We start from the raw sequence: 19,384 nt of genomic DNA, 5'->3' as shown, positions 1-19,384 counted from the left end.
CAGCCTCCCAAGTAGCTGGGACTACAGGCGCCTGCCACCACACCCGGCTAATTTTTTTGCATTTTTAGTAGAGACGAGGTTTCACGGTGTTAGCCAGGATGGTCTTGATCTCCTGACCTCGTGATCCGCCCGCCTCGGCCTCCCCAAGTGCTGGGATTACAGGCATGAGCCACTGTGCCCAGCCTCATTTGTATTTTCTTTCATTAATGTTTTGTAGTTTTCAGTACAGAGGTCTTTTACCTCTTTGGTCAAATTTACTCCTAAATATTTTATTTTTTGATACTATTGTAATGAACTGGTTTTTATAATTTCTTTTTTGGATAGTCTGTGATTTGTAAGTAGAAACACTTCTGATTTTTGCATATTGATTTTATATCTTGAAATTTTACTGAATTCATTTATTAGTTCTAATAGTCTGTTGGTTGAGCCTTCAGGCTTTTTTACACATAAAATCATGTCATCTGCAAACAGTGACAATTTAACTTCTTCCTTTCCAATTCCGATGACTTATTTCTTTTTGTACCTAATTGTTCTGGCTAGGACTTCCAGTACTATGTTGAATATAAGTGGCAAGTGGGTGTCCTTGCCTAGCTCCTGATGTTAAAGGAAAAGCTTTCAGTTTTTCACAGTTGGGTACCATGTAAGCTGTGAGGTTGTCTTATATGGCCTTTATTGCACTGATACATATTCTTTTCATACCTAATTTGTTGTGAGTTTTTATCATGAAAGCAAAGTTGAATTTTCTCAAATGTTTTTTCTGCATATATTCATATGATCATATAATATTTGTCCTTCATTCTCTTAATGTGGAGCATCACAACTTTATTTAGTTAATTAATTAATTAATTTTTTTGAGACAGAGTCTTCTCTGTCACTCAGGCTAGAGTGCAGTGGTGCGATCTCAGCTCACTGCAACCTCTGCCTCTCGAGCTCAAGCGATTCTCCTGCCTCAGCCTTCCTAATAGTTGGAATTACAGGTATGCACCACCATGCCCAGCTGATTTTTGTACTTTTAGTAGAGATGGGGTTTCACTATGTTGTCCAGGCTGGTCCTGAACTCCTGACCTCTAGTGATCCATCTGCCTCAGCCTCCCAAAGTACTGGGATTACAGGCGTGAGCCACCCCCACCTGGCTTATTTATTTTTTAAAGACAGTCTCACTCTGTTACCCAGGCTGAAGTGCAGTGGCACGATCACAGCTTCAGCAATCCTCTGCCTCAACCTCCCCAGTAGCTAGGACTACAGGTACACACCACCACACCCAGCTAGCCAGCTTTTTAAAATATTTTGCAGAGAAGTGGTGTCGCTGTGTTGTCCAGGTTGGTGTTGAACTCCTGGGCTCAAGTGATTCTCCTGCCTCAGCTTTCCAAAGTGCTGGGATTACAGGTGTGAGCCACTGTACCTGGCCATGTATCACATTTATTGATTTGCATATGATGAACAATCCTTGCATTCCGGGATAAATCCCACTTGATCATGGTGAATGATCCCATTTACGTGCTGTTAAATTTGGTTGCTAGTATTTTGTTAAGGATTTTTGCATCTATGTTCATCGGGAATAGTTCTTTTCTTATGGTGTTTGTGTCCAGCTTTGGGATCAGTATAATGCTGGCCTTGTAAAATTAGTCTGGAAGTATTTTCTCCTCTTCAGTTTTTTAGAAGACATTGAGAAGGACTAGCATTAGTTATTCTTTAAATGTCTGGTAGAATTCAGCTGTGAAGCCTTCATACCCTGGGCTTTTCTCTGATGGGACATTTTTGACTGCTGGTTCAATTTTCTTACTTGTTATTGGTCTGTTCAGATTTTCTATTTCTTTGTAATTCAGTCTTGGTAAGATGCATGCTTCTAGTATTTATCCATTTCTTTCTATATAATCCAAACAATTGTTCATAGTTGTTTCTTTGATCCTTTGTATTTCTGTGGTATTAGTTATAACGTCTGTACTTTAATTTCTTTTTTTTTTTTTTTTTTTTGTATTTTTTAGTAGAGACGGGGTTTCGCCGTGTTCGCCAGGATGGTCTCGATCTCCTGACCTCGTGATCCGCCCGTCTCGGCCTCCCAAAGTGCTGGGATTACAGGCTTGAGCCACCGCGCCCGGCCTTTCTACTTTAATTTCTGATTTAAGTCTTCTCTCTTTCTTAGCCTAGCTAAGCGTTGTCAGTTTTGTTTATCTTCTCAAAAACCAACTCTTAAGTTTTGTTTATCTTTTCTACCATTTTTTTTAGTCTCTATTTCATTTAATTTTACTCATATCTTGGTTATTTTCTTCCTTCTACTAAGTTTGGGTTTAGTTTGTTCTTCCAGTTTCTTGCAGTGTAAAATCAGGTTGTTACTTGAGATTTCTTCTTTTTTAATGTGGCCATTGATTGCTATAAATTTCCCTCTTAGATTTGCTTTTGCTGCATTTTGTAAGTTCTGGCATGTTGAGTTTCCATTTTCATTTCTCTCAAGAGTTTTAAAATTTCCTTTGGATTTTTTTTTTTTTAACATGCTGGCTATTTTCAGGATACATGGTATAAAACTTTCTATAATCTTTCTTCCAGTTTTTAGGTGAACATTATTCTTCAAAGGACTATCTGTTTTTGAAAGCCTGAGACATATGCAGTTTTCAAGGAAGGTAGATTTTCACTGATAGCTGGCTCTGGAGAATTCTCTTAAAAAAAAGATATTCACATACTAGACTGGAAGAACTAACTAATTTTTGGTTATATATTTCGTATATGATTAGGGTATAAGTCAGATTTCTTCCTGGGTATCGCTGCCTAGGCAGACAACACATTAAGTTACTTCCTATTACAGCCCTTATGCCTTTGCCTATGTCAGCTATCCCAATGGTCTCTAAACATTTTTGATCAAGCATCCTTACTACTAAAAAAATTTGTAACACATCCTGAAAAGTTATATGTGTGTATTATATCCACTTTCTTATGTATTTACATAATACACTAACATATATATATGCACTAATATATAATATATGTAATACTAAAGTATTACATACATTTCAGCAGCATCCCCCTAACCTAGAGGTCAGTATGGATACTAAAGTATTACAAACATTATAGGAATGCACAAAAAGGTATTTCAAAAATTGGGATTAATAAAAGTTATGAGTATAATTTCTATAACTTTGACTAGCAAGGAATCACCCTAATTACCCCCTTGGGACCACAAGCTGGTCTAGAGACAGATGAACCTGCATGATTATACACTCTGAAATCTGAGTTTACTATGATGTTTGGTTTTCTAAGGTATCTTTTTGATCTTGAAGACTTCTGTGTAGGCACCAACAGCAATCAACATCTAACAGCAAAATAACACCTACTCTATAGCCTTATCTATCTCCAAAATAATAATATGTATACTGACATTATATTTTAAGGTTCATCATAAAATCTTGAGGTCTTTTGAACAAAGAAGCCCACTTACAAAATACTATAAATTTTAGAAGTAGCAAAAACTTCATTCATGTTTTCACAAAGAATATTTTTCCCCTCTATTATGCTGGCCACTTTGCTACTAATTAGGGCCAACGATAGGAAGTGGGCAGGAAAAGAAAGGAAAATTCAAATTTGTAAAAAAGCCTACTTTGAGATGACCCATTGAAATCAAGTTGGTTTGGTTATGTGAGGGTTGTATTAAGTACAAAATGACATGCTCCCAGTCATCCAGAAAATAGCATCAAATTGCTAATTTAGTAAAACAGTAGAAAATTATCCACAGTTTATAGTATATAGTAATGATTGTGAAGGTTGAAAACAATGAATAAAACTAATTTGGACCAACTGCTTGCCCATGTTATTACTGTCCTTACAAGAAGAGATAATTAAACCCAGATATATGTATGCATTAAAAAAAAAAAACAGCACTTTAAAGAATAGATTGTTTGTCACCAAAAAATAGACTCCTCTTCTGCTAATAATAAAAATGTCTACTTTTAATTTATTTTCCAATTTAACCAGAAGTCAAAAATTAAATTTTAAATTAAAATGACTGTAACAAATAATAAATTTATTACCTTTAAGAGTGCTAGTTTGCATTCAACACTCATTTCAAGATAGCCCTTCTTCTCCATCTCCCATGCCCAGGTACTGTTAAACTCTTGGCATATCTGTCAGATAAAGTTAACATCTTAATACATGAAGGCAATTTTTGTTTTATTTATATTGGTAGGCTTGTACAATTATGCTATCTGTTCTTGTTAATACATGTTTATAAAGAAAAGAGGTTTACACCAAACAGTCCAATCCAACTGCACCCTAAAATGCATACTACTTAAAATGATAAAAAGTATTTACTATTGTTTGAAAACCAAATTTAGGGTAAGAAGGGATCTCTGTAGCTCTCTTCTCTGCTATCAAGAACTTTATACATACTTTCTAGACACATTTCCCACATGAGAGTAATTATTTGATTCCATCTCTCCAAATGGCTGGAAGTTCCTTTAGGGCGATTATAAAAATTTATTCATCTTTATGCCTAGGACAGAATTAGTTCAAAAAACATGCCAAATTGTATACATACTTTTAACCATGCCTCTCTCGAACTCATTATTCTACTATATAGGAGTAAAGCTAAAATTCCATTCTTGGCATATGAAAACTTATGTAACTTGGCTTTAAGATAAATGTCTAGGCTTCTCTTTCTACACAAGCATTTCAGGCAAACCAGAGCCACTGTAACAGACCAAAGAAGATCTGAATAACCACTGCACTTCAAAGCCAGTGCAAGAAACTTTTTCTCATTTTAGCAGCATCCCCCTAACCTAGAGGTCGGAGGAAGCCAGTAAGGGAAGTTAACACACAGTGAAATGCAAATGGGTTCTATGAAATGCAAACAGGTTCTATGACCTCTGTGAGTTAGTTTTTTCAGCAATAAAACCAGAACAGTAATAATATTATCTTAAAGGCCATTAAATAGGCATAAAATGATAAAAAATGCCAGCAATTTCACATATTTCTTGCAATTCAAGGAGCAAAGAGCATAATGAGGGCCAAAGGAGAAGAACCAACACAAGGCAAGAGATTAACCTGGAGTACAGGGAATGAGGTAGACAGGAGAAAAACAAGCTGGCTCTCTCAGGTGGGTTATCCTTTTCCTAGCCTGCACTAGTGTCATCTCTTTTCATCGATTTGTGTAATAAAATAATAGATTAGTATTAATATAGAAAAAGAATACAAAACAAGCAGTATGGCCAGGAACAATATAATAGAGGATCTTTTTTTTTTGAGATAGGTCTCACTCTGTCACCCAGGGTAGACTACAGTGGCACAATCACATATCACTGCAACCCTGACCTCTCTAGGCTCAGGTGATCCTCCTACCTCAGCCTTCCAAGGAGCTGGGGTTACAGTCATGTGCCACCACTCCTGGGTGATTTTTGTATTTTTTGTAGAGACAGGGTTTCTCCATGTTGCCCAGATGGACAATGGACAGTCTTAAAAGACTCACAGGAAGCATAAGTTTCCCATTCTCTAGAATATATTACTTCCTCTGGCTGACAGTGTTATGTTTATAGAGCGAAAAAAAAAAGATATACAGAAAAAGGGAAAAATAGAAATATTACACGAGGAAGACCCTAAAGTGATTACATCAAAAGCTAAAATGTCAGAATCTGAATAGACACTTTACCACAATGAGAAAGATAATAATAAATGTTGGTGAGGATATGGAAAATTTGAATGCTCACAGGTTGTTAGTGAGAATGTAAAATGGTACAGTTGCCTGGGAAAACAGCTTGGCAGTTTCTAAAATGTTAATATTTAGCTACCATATGACTTAGCCATTATACTCCTATTTACACAAGACAGAGGAAAACATACATCCACACAAAAACTCGTATACAAATGTTCCTAGCAGTATTATTCACAACTGCCAAAAGGTGGAAGCAACCCAAATGTCCACTAACAGGTGAACGGATAAACTGTGGTACATCACACAATGGAATTTTATATAGCCATAAAAAGAAATGAGGTAATGATATACTATAGCATGGATGAGGCTTGAAAACATCTTAAGTGAAAGAAACCAGACACAAAAGGCCACATATTGCATGATTCCATGTATATGAAATGTCTAAAATAGTCAAATCCATATAGGTAAAAGTAGATTAGCAGTTCCCAGTAGATAGGGGAAGGAAGGAATGGGAAGTGACTGCTGATGGGTAGGCAGTTTCTTTTCAGAGTAATAAAAGTGTTCTCAAATTAAGATAATTATGATGGTTGTACATTCCCTGTAAATACACTAATAAACACTAAATTTTTTATTTTTAAAGGGTAAATTTTCTGGTATGTGAATATCTCAAATTTAAAAAAAAGAAAGACAATCAACAATGCAGAGTCCGGCTATGACCTGAATGAAGCATTTATTGAGTGCTTGGTTGACTACCAGGCCCCTAGAAGAAGATAACATCGGCTGAGTATCCCAGAGGCTAATGCCAAGTATGGGAAGCTCATCCTTAGTATCTGAGAGGTGAAAAATGACATAGCTCCAAAGTTTGGCCAACAAACCAGATACGGAAGCACAGCCAATGGCTCACGGTGTCACAAATTCCAAAAACAACAACTACTGATTAGCATCTATGTGTAAAAGGGGAGGATAAAAAAAGAGAAATGGATATAAAGATGATAAAAATCCTTTGCCCCCACACTGCTTAACTTAAATTTACTGACCTTTATTTATAGCATTTAGGGTACAATACATTTGTTTTGCAGATTTCAAAGATAAATTTACTACTCATTTTGTATTTCTGAGACGGAGTCTCACTGTCGCCCAGACTGGAGTGCAGTGGTGCGATCTCGGCTCATTGCAACCTCCGCCTCCCAGGTTCAAGCGATTCTCCTGCCTCATCCTCCCGAGCAGCTGGGACTACAGGCGCCCGCCACCATGCCTGGCTAATTTTTGTATTTTTTATAGAGACGGGGTTTCACCATATTGGCCAGGATGGTCTCGAACTCCTGACCTTGTGATCCACCTGGCTTGGCCTCCCAAAGTGCTGGGATTACAGGCGTGAGCCACACGCCCAGCCCATTTTGTATTTCTTTAAGGGCAATTCAGACATACTGCTGTGCCATTTGATGTTAAAAAAAAAAAAAAAAAAAAAAATCCACTAATTAGCTATGCACAAAACAGCCATAACCTACTGTTACCACAAAATGAACACTGCAAATAAAACTTGCAAATAAAAAGATTATTCAAAAAGACATCTAAATAATTCTTAGGCAAAACTATTTAATCTACACCCGGGATAAACAAACTTTTTCTCAGGGCCAAAACAAGAAATAATTTAGGCACTGTGGGCCATAGGGTCTCTCTTGAATCTATTCAAATCTACTATCATGGTGCAAAATCAGCCACAGAATATACATAAATGAATAGGATGGCTGTATTCCCGTAACACTTTGTTTATGGATAATGAAATTTGAATTTAATTTTTACATGTCACCAAATATTATTCTTCGAGTTTCTCTCCCAATTATCTAAATATGTAAAAACCATGCTTAGCTTTTTGAGACAGGTACCAGGCAGGATGTGGCTCATGAGCTATAATCTGCCTAGGCAGCCAGAAATTAGCTGTGTCTATCAGAGACTGTCTATAACGGTGAATTTTTGGGTCCTGGAAGCAACCAGATCCTAATTACATTGGTAATTCATATTAATTCCCCATGCTCCAACTTGATTCTGACCAAGAAGCCTTATAATTATAATTTGGTTTTACATGCAATTTCTCTTGAGGGAGGGAATGTTCTAATATCTAAAACATGAACAATTTGACATAAAATTCATACCTATTATCACCATAAATCATTATTCTATAATACTTGTTCTGTTTGATTCTCTATAAATCTAGCTGACAGGTCAGGTCCTATTGCATTCTCCTGCATGGTGCTTGAGGAACAACCGTTCTCCTGATATAACACCAGAATCAATGTTTGGTGCCTTCAAGGGTGAGAGTCAAATATGTGGCCAGGGAGGCATCCTGGCCACCAGTCTACTGCCATTCCAATACCCCCTGCATCTTTTCCTCCTAACCTCTACATACAGGTAAACAAAGCGGAGGATGAGGATGGAAAATGTTGGGTGGGAGCTTTTTTAAAGGTTCCATATCAGCTCAATATATATAGGAAAGGTGACTTCACATGCCTACAGAGCAAATATATAGACTTTATCTCAGTGGGATCATTAACTGATTTATCTTGGATTTATATAAACAATCAAAGTACCAATAATTCTTTCGGATAACTCATAAGAAATTTAAAAAGAGATTCTAAGAGCCTAAGGTCTCATCCCTGGGGGGAGCTAGCCCTCGTTAAGTTCCAGTCTGGAAAACCCAAGGCTCTCAAAGGAATTTACTTCTGATTCCAGCCAACATCTGACTGAAGACAGGTCCCAGACCTTCCCTTCCCATGTATTAAACAAACAAATTTAAAATTGTAAATCCTTCTTCTGTCCCCTTGAGATGCATATGTATCTCCTAAGACTCAGAATATCTTTCTGAAGGACCTGAAGGCCCTTCCTTTGAAATGTAACCAACAGACAGGGCCTTAGTCTACCAGTCTCTGTGAGAGGGTAGACGCCTAATTTCCATTAATGCTAGTTAGAAGACAAAAATGACATAATCATAGAAAGTCAACAATGCTCTTAGCTGCTTTTTAAATTTTTCACTTCCATAACTTGACTAAAGCTCCCCCATTCCTCCCACTCCTCTCCCTATTCCTTCTTTCTCCCTTATAAACACCCAGTCACCTCTGCACAAATTCGAACACAACACAGCTCCTTCCTGTACTGCGATAGTTACTAAGTAAAATCTGTCTTTATCAGCTTTAACTAGTGTCAAGCTTTATCTTTGACAAGGGGAATCCTTGGAGATCATTTAGATCCAAATCCTTATTTTACAATTGAGAAACATAAAGTTGATAGAGATTCACTTAACCAGTAATTCCACAAATATTACTATGTGCAGACTAAATGGCAGTAACTAGTCTAGGAGCTCAGATACCGTGGTGAAAAAGACAACCCATTGAAACTGATACAGGAGATAGAAATTATTTAGGCAGATAGTGAGGGCAAAAGAGTCCTCAGCAGAACTTCCCTTCTAACAAATAGCAGCCCAAGAAGTTATTTATTTTTCTAACAAAAAACAGCCTGAAAAAATCGAGCTGCAAACATAAATATGGAAGCTGAAAGCTTGCACGGGGGAATGCTGGCAGCTGTGCCAATAGAAAAGGGCTACCCGGGGGCCAGGCATGTCCACCATGGAAACTCCATCTTCCCTTTTTCATTAGCACGTGCACAGTAAGAAAGAAATGGGGAACATGGCACAGCTCAGGCTGAAAACTCGCCTGCATAATAAAAGACTAAGGTGGGGGATGCCAGAGATTCGCTCCTATGCGAATGGCACACCTGTTCTTAACTGTTTTTTCATGCCCTATGTAGATCAGACACCACCTCCCCACCATTTCATCTATAAAACCTCCTGCATGTCACGGTAGATTGGCAACCCATTTTTCTGGGACCCCTCTCTGTGGCTGAGAGCTATTCTCTCTTTTGCCTATTAAACTTCCACTCTTAACCTCACTCTCTGTGTATCTGAGTCCTTGATGTCCCTGGCTGTGAAACAATAAACCTTGGATGTTACCCCAGATGAGGTCGCAAACTGTCAGAGGCATCTGAACCAGAGCAGCTTCATGTTGAATAGGAGCTGAGTAAAATAAGACTGAGACCTACTGGGCTGCATTCCCAGGAGGTTAAAGCATTCTAAGTCACAGGATGAGACAGGAGGTCGGCACACGATAAAGGTCATAAAGACTTTGCTGATAAAACAGTAAAGAAGCTGCCCCAAACCCCCCAAAATCACAAGATGGCCACGAGAATGACCTATTTGTCCTTACTGCTACACTCCCCCTGGACCAAAACAGTCTACAAAAGAGATGGCAACACCAGAAAGTTACCCTATATGGTCTAAAAATGGGAGGCATGAATAATCCATCCCTTGTTTAGCATATAATCAAGAAATAACCATAAAAACGGGCAAGCAACAGCCCTCAGGGTTGCTCTGCCTATGGAGCAGGCATTCTTTTATTCCTTTACTTTCTTAATAAACTTGCTTTCATTTTACCTTATGGATTTGCCTCGAATTCTTTCTTGTGTGAACTCCAAGAACACTCTCTCTTGGGGTCTGGATTGGGACCTCTTTCTGGTAACAAAATCACCTTTGCAAAAATTATACTAGTGAGAACATTATGGCAATGGGGGAGATCTGATCTAGCCAACTCCCATCTTACCTTTAATCTGCCCTTAATTATTCCTGGGCTTAAATTTTGGGAGACATTTAGTTTACAATTTAAATGACAAAGGCCCTTCCCCAAAACTCAACTGCCTTTGTAAAGCTAATGAGACACCACTAGGCTAGGAGGACAGAGGAGCCTGAACTAACTAAGGTGTGCAAACTTGTCCAACGCGTGGCCCACACCAGGATGGTTTTAAATGCGGCCCAATACAAATTTGTAAACTTTTTTAAAACATGAGAGTTTTTGTGTTTTTTTAAAGCATATCAGCTATCATTCATGTTAGTGTATTTTACGTGTGCCCCAAGGTAACTCCTCCTTCTTCCAATGTGGTCCAGAGAAGCCAAAAGACTGGACTCTCCCGGTACAGGTAAAGGACTGCCAGCCATTATTCAGAAGGTAAAAAAAGACATGTAACTTCTCCAATTATTCCTGCAGATAACATCACTATTGTACAACCTAAGATTGGCCTTTTGAGAGGTCTTTCCAGGTTTGTTGCATGTCTAATGACCAGTGGCTCCACCTGGACCTGCCAACCTGTGGCCCCACCCAGCAACGACCAAGTATGCAGGAAGACCATTTCTCTTGCACCTCCAACCAATAAGCAGTAAGCACCCATTGCCTAGCCACCCCGCCCCTTCCCCTAAACTGTGTTTGAAAAACCCTAGCCCCCAAATGCTAGAGGAGACTAATTTGAATAATAATTATGACTCTGGTCTTCCCTTTAGCTGGTTCTATCTTGGTAAAACTCTTCCACTACTGCAATTCCCCTGCTCTGCGTGGACAACGGGCATTCGGTGGTTCTACTATCATGATGGAGGTTATATCCTATGAGGCAGTCAAACAGGAAAACTAGTAAGAAAATATCAAGCACTAAAAATGATATGCTGAAAATAAAAAAAAAAAGTAATGTGATAACAGAAAGTCTGAGTACTACTTTGGGCACTTACTGAAGACCTCATTAAAAAGGTGACATTTGGCCGGGCGCGGTGGCTCAAGCCTGTAATCCCAGCACTTTGGGAGGCCGAGACGGGCGGATCACGAGGTCAGGAGATTGAGACCATCCTGGCTAACACGGTGAAACCCCGTCTCTACTAAAAAAATACAAAAAACTAGCCGGGCGAGGTGGTGGGCGCCTGTAGTCCCAGCTACTCGGGAGGCTGAGGCAGGAGAATGGCATAAACCCGGGAGGCGGAGCTTGCAGTGAGCTGAGATCCGGCCACTGCGCTCCAGCCTGGGCGACAGAGCGAGACTCCGTCTCAAAAAAAAAACAAAAAAAAAGTTGACATTTGAGACTGGAGTAGGTGACTCATGCCTGTAATCCCGGCACTTTGGGAGGCCGAGGTAGGAGCATCACTTGAACCCAGGAGTTTGAGACCAGCCTGGGTAATGTAGGGAGACTCTGTGTCTACTAAAACTTTTAAAAATTAGGGCTTGGTGTGTGGTGATTCAGTCCTGTAATCCCAGCACACTGAGAGACCAAGGCAGGAGGATCGCTTGAGTCCAGGAGTTTGAGACCAGCCTGGGCAACATGGCAAAACCCTGTCTCTACAAAAAATGAAAAAGAATTAGCCAGGCATGGTGATGCATGCCTGTAGTCCCAGTTAAGTTTGTGGGGTTGGGGTGACGGGGCGGGGCTGAGGCAGAAGCCAGGGAGATGGTGGTTGCAATGAGCTGAGATCACACCACAGCATTCCAGTCTAGGCGACAGTGAGACTCTGTGCCAACAAAAAAAAAAAAAAAAAAAAACAACCCATAAAAACAAAAACTAAAACTAACAAAATCAGCAGGCATGGTGGCTCATATGTGTGGTCCCAGCCTGGTATGGCAGTACACACCTATAATCCTAGCTACTAGGGAGGCTGAGGTGGGAGGACTGCTTAAGCCCAGGAAGTCAAGGTTGCAGTGACCCGAGATCTTGCCACTGCACTCCAGCCTGGGTGAGACAGTGAGACCCTGTCTCAAAAAAGAAGAAAGACCAGTGTAAATTAACTAGACTAAGGAGGCAAGTGGCAAAAGACAGGGCAAAATAGATAACCAAAGGCCAAATTATGTAGGTCAGGGTAAGGAATTAAGATTCTATTTCAAATATCATGGGATACCACTAAAGGATTTTAAATAAGGGGAAAATAGTATGATCTGAATTACGCTTCATTTGAAATCATGGCTGCTGTGTAGAAAATGGATTGCAGAGGGGCAAGAAGGGGAAACTAAGAAACCAACCTGAAGGCCAATGGTGGCATGCATTATGAGGGTAGTGGCGATCAGAGAGAAGTAAGCTGTGATTTGGAGGTAGAATTATCAGGACAGCTGATGGAACAGATGTGGAGGATAAGTGGAAAGAAAAATCAAGGGTAACCCCTGGATTTATCAAGGTTCCCTGGCTTGAACAAACAGGAAAAATGCTTTTAACTAAGGTATTAAAACTGGGAGAAGGAAGTTAATGCGAGATTTGTTTGTACGTAAAGATAATGGTATGTATCAGACATCTAAAAAGTGTGTTGCTGAAAGTCATTCAGAGATCTTCTGACTGGGTCACACTGTCTTTACTCAAATCTTTCAAATCTGAATCAAGATTTTTTTTTTTGAGATGGAGTCTTGCTCTGTTGCCCAGGCTGGAGTGCCATGGTGTGATCTCAGCTCACTGCAACCTCTGCCCCCCGGGTTCAAGCAATTCTTCTGCCTCAGCTTCCCGAGTAGCTGGGACTACAGGTACGCGCCACCACACCCGGCTAATTTTTGTATTTTTAGTAGAGACAGGGTTTCACCATACTGGCCAGGCTGGTCTCAAACTCCTGACCTCGTGATCTGCCTGCCTTGGCCTCCCAAAGTGCTGGGATTACAGGTGTGAAGAAGAATTTAATAGCTGAGCTCTGGAAAGTGAAGAGCTGCATCTTACTCATATTCATATCCCTTGACAAAGTTTGAGACAAAGAGCAAGTACAAAACAAACATGATGAGTATTCGGAAGACACACAAAGGTACTGTTTTTATCTTAATTTAAAAAAATTATCTTAACTAGCAATAATTTCTTTAGGTAACACAACACATCCTAAAGAAACTTTTCAGGCCAAGCGTGATGGCTCACACCTGTAATCCCAGCACTCTGGGAGTGCGAAGTGGGCAGATCACCTGAGGTTGGGGGTTTGAGACGAGCCTGACCAACACAGAGAAACCCTGTCTCTGCTAAAAATACAAAATTAGCCGGGCGTGGTGGCACATGCCTGTAATCCCCAGCTACTAGGGAGGCTGAGGCAGGAGAGTCGCTTGAATCCAGGAGGCAGAGGTTGCAGTGAGCTGAGATCACACCACTGCACTCCAGCTTGGACAATAAGAACAAAACTCTGTCTCAAAACAAAACAAAAAGAAACTTTTCAATTTTTACTAGAATAATAACATTTTTTGCATATTTACTATGTGCCAAATACTATTCTAAATACTTTAAAATATTAACTCAGTAAATTCTCATAACGACCTTTTCAGTAATTCCACAAACATTTACTATGTGTAGACTATATGGCCGGAACTAGTCAAACGCTTGGATACCATGGTGAAGAAGACAATTTGTCATCATGGAGGCACTAAAATGGGTAAACTAGTAAGAAAATATCAAGCAGTGAAAATGCTACACTGAAAAGAAAATAGTAACATGATAAAATTCTCTAACAACACTTAGATTGAAAGTAATGTTAACCTCAGGAGGAAAGTAGGGCAAAGTGGATATGTACTTTACTCAAAGAATGAGAGAAACAGGAATTGCAATAATCATTCTGGAGGACTCAAGCATTTATGGAACAGTGCTACGAGACATACCCCGTTTTAAATACTGGAAGGGCAAAGATGGATTAAAAGTCTCTGCTCCAAGAATTTCAGAATCCAGAGAGGAAGAGACAACTCGTAAACAAACAATTATCCGGGGAGAAGTAGTCAGTGAGTTATCTACAAAGTGAGTAACTGACATAGGTATAAAGTACTGTGAAAACAGAGAGGAAACACTAACTCAAGCCAAGGGATGAAGGGAGACCAAGGAAACTTTTCTTCAGGTGGTAACATCTGTGCTAGGACCAGAAGGATGATTGAGGTTTAAATGGATAAGGAGGTACAGCTCATTTCAGAAAGAAAAAAAACTGTTTTTTTTAAGGGGAGATGTGAATGATTATGGCATGTTCTGTCAAGGTAGAGTTGAATACAGTTCCTTATGCTAGAGCCCTAGCATAAAGGCTAGCATAGAGCCCTGGCATAAACGTTTTTGGGATTGGCAATGGACAGAGACAAGACCATGAAGGAAGACAGTGAGCAGGTCTATGAACGTGGGTCATGCCTAGTAAATATGGAGACCCAACGAGGCTCTGGAGGTACTAATAGGAAACAGTCCCGGGGCCAAGTGCGGTGGCTCACACCTGTAATCCCAGCACTTTGGGAGGCCAAGGCAGGTGGATCACGAGGTTAGGATATCGAGACCATCCTGGCCAACATGGTGAAACCCCATCTCTACTAAAAATACAAAAATTGGCTGGGCGAGGTGGTGCATGCCTGTAATCCCAGCTACTTGGGAGGCTGAGGCAGGAGAATCACTTGAACCCGGGAAGTGAAGAGTTGCAGTGAGCCAAGACTGTGCCACTGCACTCCAACCTGGTAACAGAGCGAAAGTCCGTCTCAGAAAAAAAAAAAGAAAATAGTCCTGTTGGCACTGTAGGACAGATAGGAACACAGATTCTGATGTCAAGAGAACAACTAAAGCCTGTTGTAATAATTCAAAGGAAAGGTAACAAAGCTTGAGCTACACTGTGGCAGAGGATATTCAAGAGAAGTCAGATTCAGGCTGAGCGTGGTGACTCATGCTTGTAATCCTAGCACTCTGGGAGGCTAGGAGATCACTTGAGTTCAGGAGTTCAAGATCAGCCTGGGCAACATAGTGAGACACTGTCTCTAAAATAAATAAATTTTAAAAATTAGCCAGGTGTGGTAGCGTGAGTCTGTAGTTCCAGCTACTGGGGAGGCTGAAGTAAGTGGAACGATCACTGAGCCCAGGGGATCAAGGCTGCAGTGAGCTGTGACTGCGCCACTGCACTCTAGACTGGGCAACAGAGGGAGATCCAGTATTTAAAAAAAAAAAAAAAAAAAGAAGGTAGATTCAGATTGTGCAAATATTTTAAAAGCAGTAACAAGTTTACATCGTTTTACCACTCACAAAAGAAGTTTCACAGATTCCATTTTTAAGTGGATGTCCAGCAAAACCACAAGATTTCTGAAAAAAGTCCAATTCATCTTTCTTTTATATTATACATAAGATTTCTTTTCAATGCAACATCCATCCATCTGTTGAGGAACACAGGTTGTTTCTACCTTCTAGCTACAGTGAATAATGCTGCAATAAACATTGGCATACAAAGATCTGTTTGAGTCCCTGCTTTGGAGTAATTATATATGTAGGAGTGGAACTGCTAGGTCATATGGCAATTCTGATGAGCTTTATGAGGAACTGCCAAACTCCTTTCCATAGCAGCTGTACCATATTATATTCTCACAAGGAATTTAGGAGAGTTCTAATTTCTCCACAAAATCACCACACTTACTTTAAAAAAAAAAAAAATAGCCATCCTCTTAGGTGTAAAGTGGTATCTTACAGTTTTGAATCACATTTCCCCAAGGACAAATGATGAACTTCTTCTCATGTGCTTTTTGATCTTTGTGTATCTTCTTTGAAGAAATGTCTATTCTAAATTTTGCCAATTGGGTTGTCTTTATGTTGTTGAGTTTTAGGAGCTCCTTATATGTATTTCAAACATTAAATGCTTATCAGTTATATGATTTGCAATATGTGCAATTTGCAATATAATTTCTTCCATTCTGCAGGCTGTCTTTTTACTTTCTTCGTAATGTCCTTTGATGTACAAATGTTTTAAAATTTGACAAAGTCTAACTAATCTATTTTTTATGTTGTTGCTCAGTCTTCTGGTTTTCTATATAAGAATCCATTGCCAGATCCAAGGTCATGAAGATTTCCCTTTATTTTTTTCTAAGAGTTTCATAGATTTAGCCCTTATATTTAGGTTGTTGATCCACTTTCAGTTAATTTTTCTATAAGATATGAAATAGTGTATCCATTGTATTTTGCAAGTTGTCATAGTTCAACAAAAAAGTAGTTTATACTATAGGCAACAGTCAAAAGATATTTTAAAAATACCACCAACCAGGTGCAGTGGATCACATCTGTAATCCCAACACTTTGGGAGGCCAAGGCAGGAGGATCACTTGAGCCCAGGAGTTTGAGACCAGACTGGGCAAACGTGGCGAGATGCCATCTCTATGAAAAATAAAAAATATTAGCTTGGCATTGTGGCACTTGCCTGTGGTCCTAGCTACTCAAGTGCCTGGGGCAGGAGAATCACTTGAGCCCAGCAATTAGAGATTATAGTGAGCTATGATTATACCACTGCACTCCACTTTGGGTGACAAGAGTGAAACCCTATCTCTAAAATAAATACATAAACAAAATACAAATAAAAATACCACAATAAAAACTCAATAAATCTTCTATATTGCATTCTTCCATCATATTCAGCTCAGTCGAAAATCAAGAAAAGTATGTCATTAATATAGCAATACTTTACAATGCATTCCTAAAACTTTTTATAGTCATGAAATTTTAAGAAAAGATTTTTTTTCACTTCCACATTTATCTGCTTAGTGAAAGCAATGATAAACAACTTTAAAATGCTATTTTTATGTAACTTCTTTCAAAACACACTGACATTATACTTACAGGCATTCTTTACCAAGCAAGTTCTGTCACTATGAAGGAACAGTACCTTCTCTATTTTTTTGAGATGGAGTCTCACTTTGTCACCCAGGCTGGAGTGCAGTGGTGCGATCTCAGCTCACTGCAACCTCTGCCTCCCGGGTTCAAGCGATTCTCCTGCCTCACCCTCTTGAGTAGCTAGGATTACAGGCACCCGCCACCACGCCCAGCTAATTTCTGTATTTTTAGTAGAGACAGGGTTTCACCATGTTGGCCAGGCTGGTCTTGAACTCCCGATCTCTGGTGATCTGCCTGGCTTGGCCTCCCAAAGTGCTGGGATTACAGGCATGAGCCACCACACTCAGCTGGAACAGTATATAATTGATATTTTATAACTAATACAAATCTTGCACACTTGAAAAAAAATTCAAGAGCACTCTTGCCACAGGAGGTTTCTCAGATATTAAGGTATTTAGTGAATGCGTCTCTACGGGAAAAATATTTAGGCATTTTAGTATTACAAAACATTCATTGGACCATCTGAAGTCACATAGCAGTTCAGTAGAAAACTAGAGAAAATGCAACCTAACATTTCTACATCCACAAGTATAAATAATTTGACCCAAGTTCACACCAATTTCCAAAGGAATGCCAGCCATAGAGGAGAAAAAAACTTCTCTAAAATTACTCTCCTGTTGCTTTGGTAATTTATTATTAATATTTAAAGAATATTTGCTGGGTTCCAACTATTTGAAAGACACTATGCAGAGACTATACCTTCATGAAAAAACTTACACACCTAGTAATTAGCATTGTTCAGGTAAATGCTTTCCCCAATACAAATCCAATGTCCTTTCTGCAATACCACCTGCAATTCAGTTATGAGAATAAATCCTGGTTGCTCATACATTAGCATAGAGTAAATGGTATTCTCTAAGGAACATTTTACAAAGTTAAATGCTTCATATAACTTTGTAAAAGTTATATGAAGATGCTAAGGCAGGGTGCAGTGGCTCACGCCTGACCATCCTAGCCAACATGGTGAAATCCCGTCTGTCTACTAAAAATACAAAAATTAGCTGGGCGTGGTGGCATGTGCCTGTAATCCCAACTACTCAGGAGGCTGAGGCAGGAGAATCACTTAAATCCGGGAGGCAGAGGTTGTAGCGAGCCGAGATTGAGCCACTGCACTCCAGCCTGGTGAAAAAGCAAGACTCCGTCTCAAAAAGAAAAAAAAGAAAAAGAAAATCCTTTGCAATATATAAAGCATTATGCATTCATGCCCTGCTATCAGACAAACCCGTGTCCAATCCTTGCTTTACCATCTGGTGTCTATGTGACCTTGGGAGTAATTTACCATTCTATGGTCCAGATTGTGGTGAGAATTAAATGGTGATGCATGTAAAAAAAAAAACAAAACAAAACAAGCATAGCACTGAGTTTATAATAAGCTGTCAAATATTATCTATTATCATTATTATTAAAAAGTTACAAAGAAACTGGAAACCTCATAAATTGCTATGAGTACAACATAAATTGCTATGGTACAGCCGCTATGGAAAACAGTTTGGCAGTTCCTTAAAAAGTTAAACACAGAATTACCATATGACCCAACAATTCTACTCCTAGTTATACACAGGAGAGAAATGAAAATACATGTTCACAGAAAAACTTGTACACAAATGTCCATGGCAGCATTATTCCTAATAGACAACAAAGTAGGAAACAAGCATATGTCCCTCAACTGATGATGGATACATAAAAGATGCTATTATCCATATAATGGATTAGTATTTGGCAATAAAAAGGAATAATATGATACATGATACAATGTACATAAACCTGGAAATCATTATACTAAGTGAAAGAAAATAGGAAAGACCACATATTTTATGATTCCATTCATAAGAAATGTCCACAGTAGGCAAATCCATACAGATGGATACAGGGGAAAAGGTGGGGGTGTGATTGATACTGATTGATAATAAATACAAGGCTTCTTACTGAGATGTTAGAGAAGTTCTGGCCGGGCGCGGTGGCTCAAGTCTGTAATCCCAGCACTTTGGGAGGCCGAGACGGGCGGATCACGAGGTCAGGAGATCGAGACCATCCTGGCTAACATGGTGAAACCCCGTCTCTACTAAAAAATACAAAAAACTAGCCGGGCAAGATGGCGGGTGCCTGTAGTCCCAGTTACTCGGGAGGCTGAGGCAGGAGAATGGCATAAACCTGGGAGGCAGAGCTTGCAGTGAGCTGAGATCCGGCCACTGCACTCCAGCCTGGGCGGCAGAGCGAGACTCCGTCTCAAAAAAAAAAAAAAAAGGGAGAAGTTTTGGAATTAGTGGCTATGTTTGC

At 39.5% G+C, this 19,384-nt stretch overlaps 1 protein-coding gene across 2 annotated transcripts in view; it reads right to left on the bottom strand.

The window, feature by feature from the left end:
• Positions 1–19,384, bottom strand: part of RSF1 (remodeling and spacing factor 1) — a 167,764-nt gene that overhangs the window by 86,438 nt on the left and 61,942 nt on the right. For both annotated transcript variants that reach the window (XM_010365781.2, XM_010365782.2), the window contains exon 3: positions 4,020–4,112. In XM_010365781.2, coding sequence (XP_010364083.2) covers positions 4,020–4,112 — 93 coding nt within the window. The remainder of the gene's footprint in view (positions 1–4,019; positions 4,113–19,384) is intronic.

This window comes from Rhinopithecus roxellana, chromosome 15 (genome assembly GCF_007565055.1).
Source record: "Rhinopithecus roxellana isolate Shanxi Qingling chromosome 15, ASM756505v1, whole genome shotgun sequence".
Lineage (NCBI taxonomy): Eukaryota > Metazoa > Chordata > Mammalia > Primates > Cercopithecidae > Rhinopithecus > Rhinopithecus roxellana.
Note: the sequence above shows the minus strand (reverse complement) of the source record. Positions and strands in the feature narration are given on the sequence as shown.